The 3999-nt window shown below is 46.0% G+C and overlaps 1 protein-coding gene across 1 annotated transcript; it reads left to right on the forward strand.

Annotated features, from left to right (window-relative positions):
• The first annotated feature begins 328 nt into the window (after positions 1 to 328).
• KCTD12 (potassium channel tetramerization domain containing 12) lies at positions 329 to 2936 on the forward strand. Its single transcript, XM_030200595.1, has one exon. The coding sequence runs from the start codon at positions 412 to 414 to the stop codon at positions 1381 to 1383; it is 972 nt and encodes a 323-aa protein (XP_030056455.1). The 5' UTR covers positions 329 to 411; the 3' UTR covers positions 1384 to 2936.
• The last annotated feature ends 1063 nt before the right edge of the window (positions 2937 to 3999 follow it).

Consider the following 3999-nt stretch of genomic DNA (forward strand, 5'->3'; position numbering starts at 1 on the left):
GCGACACAGCTCTCTAAAATTCATTCGAGACAAACTGAAGCCTGCCATTTCTTACAGACACTATAAACAGATTTCATTTATTTCCAGTTTTTTTTTTGTAGGAAACTCCCTCCTTCCGAAATTGATAGTAAAGTATCGCACATAGTACATGCTAAACGCAGACCGACTCTTAAAGCTCAGCTGCAGCGCGCGCCTCAAGCCGGTTAGTGAGTGGGGGAGCTCTCGTGCAGCTGTAGCGAGACACAGGCTGACAGTTGGGTCTTCTCCCGCCCCACCCCCTCCCCGCCTCCGAGGCGCCGCGCCTCTTATAAAGCCGCTGCCTCCCGCTTGCCTGCTTCTCTTCTGCTACACAGATAGCAGAACACGCTCGCTGCTGAGCGAAGAGAAAGGCTCAGCATCCCTCCCGGAGGCATGGCTTTGCCGGACAGCGCAGCTCGCGGGCTGCCCAACGGAGGCGGCTCGTCCTCATCGTCCTTCCCGGAGCTGGTGGAGCTGAACGTGGGCGGGCAGGTGTACGTGACCCGCCACGCGACGCTGCTCGCGGTGCCGGACTCGCTGCTCGGGCGCATGTTCTCGCACGAGCGGCGGCCGCAGGAGCTGGCGCGCGACGGCAAGGGGCGCTTCTTCCTCGACCGCGATGGCTTCCTCTTCCGCTACATCCTGGACTACCTGCGGGACCTGCAGCTAGTGCTGCCAGACTACTTCCCCGAGCGAAGCCGGCTACAGCGCGAGGCCGAGTACTTCCAACTGCCCGAGCTGGTCAAGCGCCTGAGCCCGCCGCGCGTAAGCAAGGACAGCTCGTTGGGCGACGAGCCCCCCGCGCCCCCGCTTCTCCTGCACCCGGCGCTGCTGGCCGCCGCCGCCGCCTACCTGGAGCCCGAGTCCGAAGGGGCTTCGTCTGGTGCCTCCGCCTCCTCTCCAGCCGGGGCGCCCTCACCCACCTTGGACCCATACCGCTTCACAGCCTCTTCCAGCCCGGCCTCGGTGCCCCGCCTGACGCCCTCGCAGTCTCTAGAGGGCCGGCGCTCGGGCTATATCACGGTGGGCTACCGGGGCTCGTACACCATCGGGCGAGACGCGCAGGCGGACGCCAAGTTCAGGCGGGTGGCCCGCATCACTGTCTGCGGCAAGACTTCGCTGGCCAAGGAGGTGTTCGGCGATACTCTGAACGAGAGTCGCGACCCGGACCGGCCACCCGAACGTTACACCTCGCGCTACTACCTCAAGTTCAACTTCCTGGAGCAGGCCTTCGACCGGCTGTCCGAGTCCGGTTTCCACATGGTAGCGTGCAGCTCGACGGGTACCTGCGCCTTCGCCAGCAACGACCAGAGCGAGGACAAGATCTGGACCAGCTACACCGAATACGTTTTCTGCAGGGACTAGCAAGAGGGAGAGATCCTTGCTGTACTCCTGCCTCAACCATCCTCCAACGCCCGAATCGCCACCAGCGCTTGCTCTGGACATACAACTGGGATGCGGGCTTCACCTGTTCTGAGACTTTTGTGTCCGAAATGAATGAAGAAAAACTGAAATATATGTATGCACAGTGACCTGAAGTAGGACTGATGTGTGTTCCCCCTCCCCTTTCCTCTGGGTGATCGCTGTCGCCAGCGTCTGTCTCCGTTACCTAGCACACCTGCCCTTGGATCTTTTCGTCTGTTTGACAGACCAGTATTAGAGAAACGTGTTCTTTGGTTTTAGCAAAAGAGAACCTTTTTTTTTTCTTCCATAAGTCTATATTTGCCTTCTGATTTTGTAAGTTGAACTGGTTTAGTGGAAATAAGCACAATTTCCTTCTGGAGCTGGTACTACAGTGCAGCCTAGTATTCACTCAACTGTTTGAGGTACTTAGTATATAGGCAGTTCCATGTTCGTTTGTGGAATCAGTGTGCTCATTCATTGTATCGGGTTTTTATCTACTGCAAAAATGTAGATTTAGCCTAAGATTAAGGACTTCTACTAGTTGTGCAAAGCACATTTAAAATGTTTGTGTATTTGATGCAGGTTTTGAAGATATCTATTCTTCCCCCTTCCTCCCCAGACCTTTCTGGTCTTGCCAAAGAAATGAAAAGGCTTTTACATTTTCTTTCTTATAAAACTTAATTGTCAGCAGGAACAGTCAAGATATCTACTGACTTGACTGTCATGTCTGTATTGTGACTTTCAAACCTGTGTAATGTTACAGAAGCCAAGTTCCTTTTTAATCTTTTTTTTGCCAGTTCTAATTTTTATATATAGATCCTCTAGATCTTATTTATGAGCACTAATGTTTTGTCTAGGTCTGTGTAAAGCAGAATGTGTCCTTAAATGATGAACTAAGTTAGTTGAGCAATAAAATGAACAGTTGGAGGCTACCCTAACCCATAGCAAAACAGGTTTCTTCTGCCTTTAAGATGGATTTTTCAGTGTCTTCTGCCACCAGTGAAATGAAATTGATAGCTCACACTCACTAGCTAATAATTAGATAGTGAAACTCAATATTTTTCTATTAGTGTTTGGTTTTAAGTGTATTTTTTCTAAAATTTTGTATTAAACTGTTTACAGTAAGTGCTTTAATCTGCTTCAGCCATTCTGCAGTCGTCTTGTACTGTACTGTCAATAGCTCTCAATAGATATTAATCTTGGATTGAATTTGTGATGTATATAAACATTTTACATAATCATTTTAGTTTTTTATTCATTAGGTTTCATATACAGCCTGAATACTTGCAGAGCATATATATTGGTATAAATATATAAAACATGGTAATACTTTTTAATCAGTGTTTTGTATATAATTTCTCTTAAATTAAATGGATTCTGAAATGTGTAGAACTAAATCAGTCTGCATATTTTTCTTTTTACATAAGATGCAGTGAATTAATCTTTAGATTGAATTAAGTAATTCAATATCTTGTGTGTGCTCTCAACAATAAAACCAACCCCTCTTAATAGTACATGCTTTTGAATGCTTTGTAGGTTTTAGTATTTTAGCTTTTGTAGTATGAGACTGCTGTTGAGTGGTAGGGTTACTTTTTATAAACCAAGCTGGTGAAAAAGCAATCTGGATTCTGGTAACATCAGCTTTCACTACCTGGCACTTCCAACTCCCCTCCCTCCACCATCTAGGTATTGCTCCATGTAATGTGTTCTCCTGGGGGCTGTAATCACTGCCTTAAAAGCATTGTTTGCTAGCCCCAAGAATGGAAGTGCTGAACCTGGAATCAGTTTGGTCATCTTCTGCATAATAGTACTCACTGTCGGAGTTACCAAATTGGCTCTTAAGCCCTATTGCATGTACAAAATAAGTATGTTAGCAACTTACTTATACCCTTAACCTGCTTCATTTCTGAAGTTAATGAAAAAGTGTAAGGGTGTAATGCCAAAGTCACTTCACACACCCAGTCAACACATAGTACTGAGTACAAGATGCTTTTATTTCCTTTCAACTAAACTCAGTTTTTAACTGTACACTTTTAATTTTAGTACTATGCTGTACTACATTTTTAGTCTCATTTTAAGAATCCATTGTACATAGCTTTTACCAAACATTGGTACTGAGGACTGACTTCTCTGTAAATAAATGTAAGCCATATTTGTTGATAGTACTTAACGAATAAGAATAACTGGTCAATATGCAAAATGATTCAACCATCCCGAGAAGACCACAGACTGGTTAAATAGCTTGTTTGGGCCTATCCACTAATTTTCAGTGGCACTTTAGCTAGTTATAGCTGCTAAAAATGAGTAGTTAACACTTAAATGAAAACCAGCAATGTTGGGGGGAGGAGTCAGCACTTAAGTGGGCAGGGTAACCATATAAATGAGACTGCATAAAAGTTTCATCTTTATGTGGCAACCTAGGGCTGGTTATGTTCTGAATATCAGCTGGTGCCTCATAAATGGGATATTCAGAGGTGAAGCCTATGCATGACATGGCTTTTAATATCCAGGAATAATGCCAGTGGCAGTTGGCAAATAGCTCGCTGGCTGAATATTTATCCCTGTATTTTTAATGTA

This window comes from Microcaecilia unicolor, chromosome 4 (genome assembly GCF_901765095.1).
Source record: "Microcaecilia unicolor chromosome 4, aMicUni1.1, whole genome shotgun sequence".
NCBI classification, from domain to species: domain Eukaryota; kingdom Metazoa; phylum Chordata; class Amphibia; order Gymnophiona; family Siphonopidae; genus Microcaecilia; species Microcaecilia unicolor.

Bases quoted from the DNA above. Each gene is read 5' to 3' on its own strand.
- KCTD12 (XM_030200595.1), top strand. From the start codon at position 412: ATGGCTTTGCCGGACAGCGCAGCTCGCGGGCTGCCCAACGGAGGCGGC.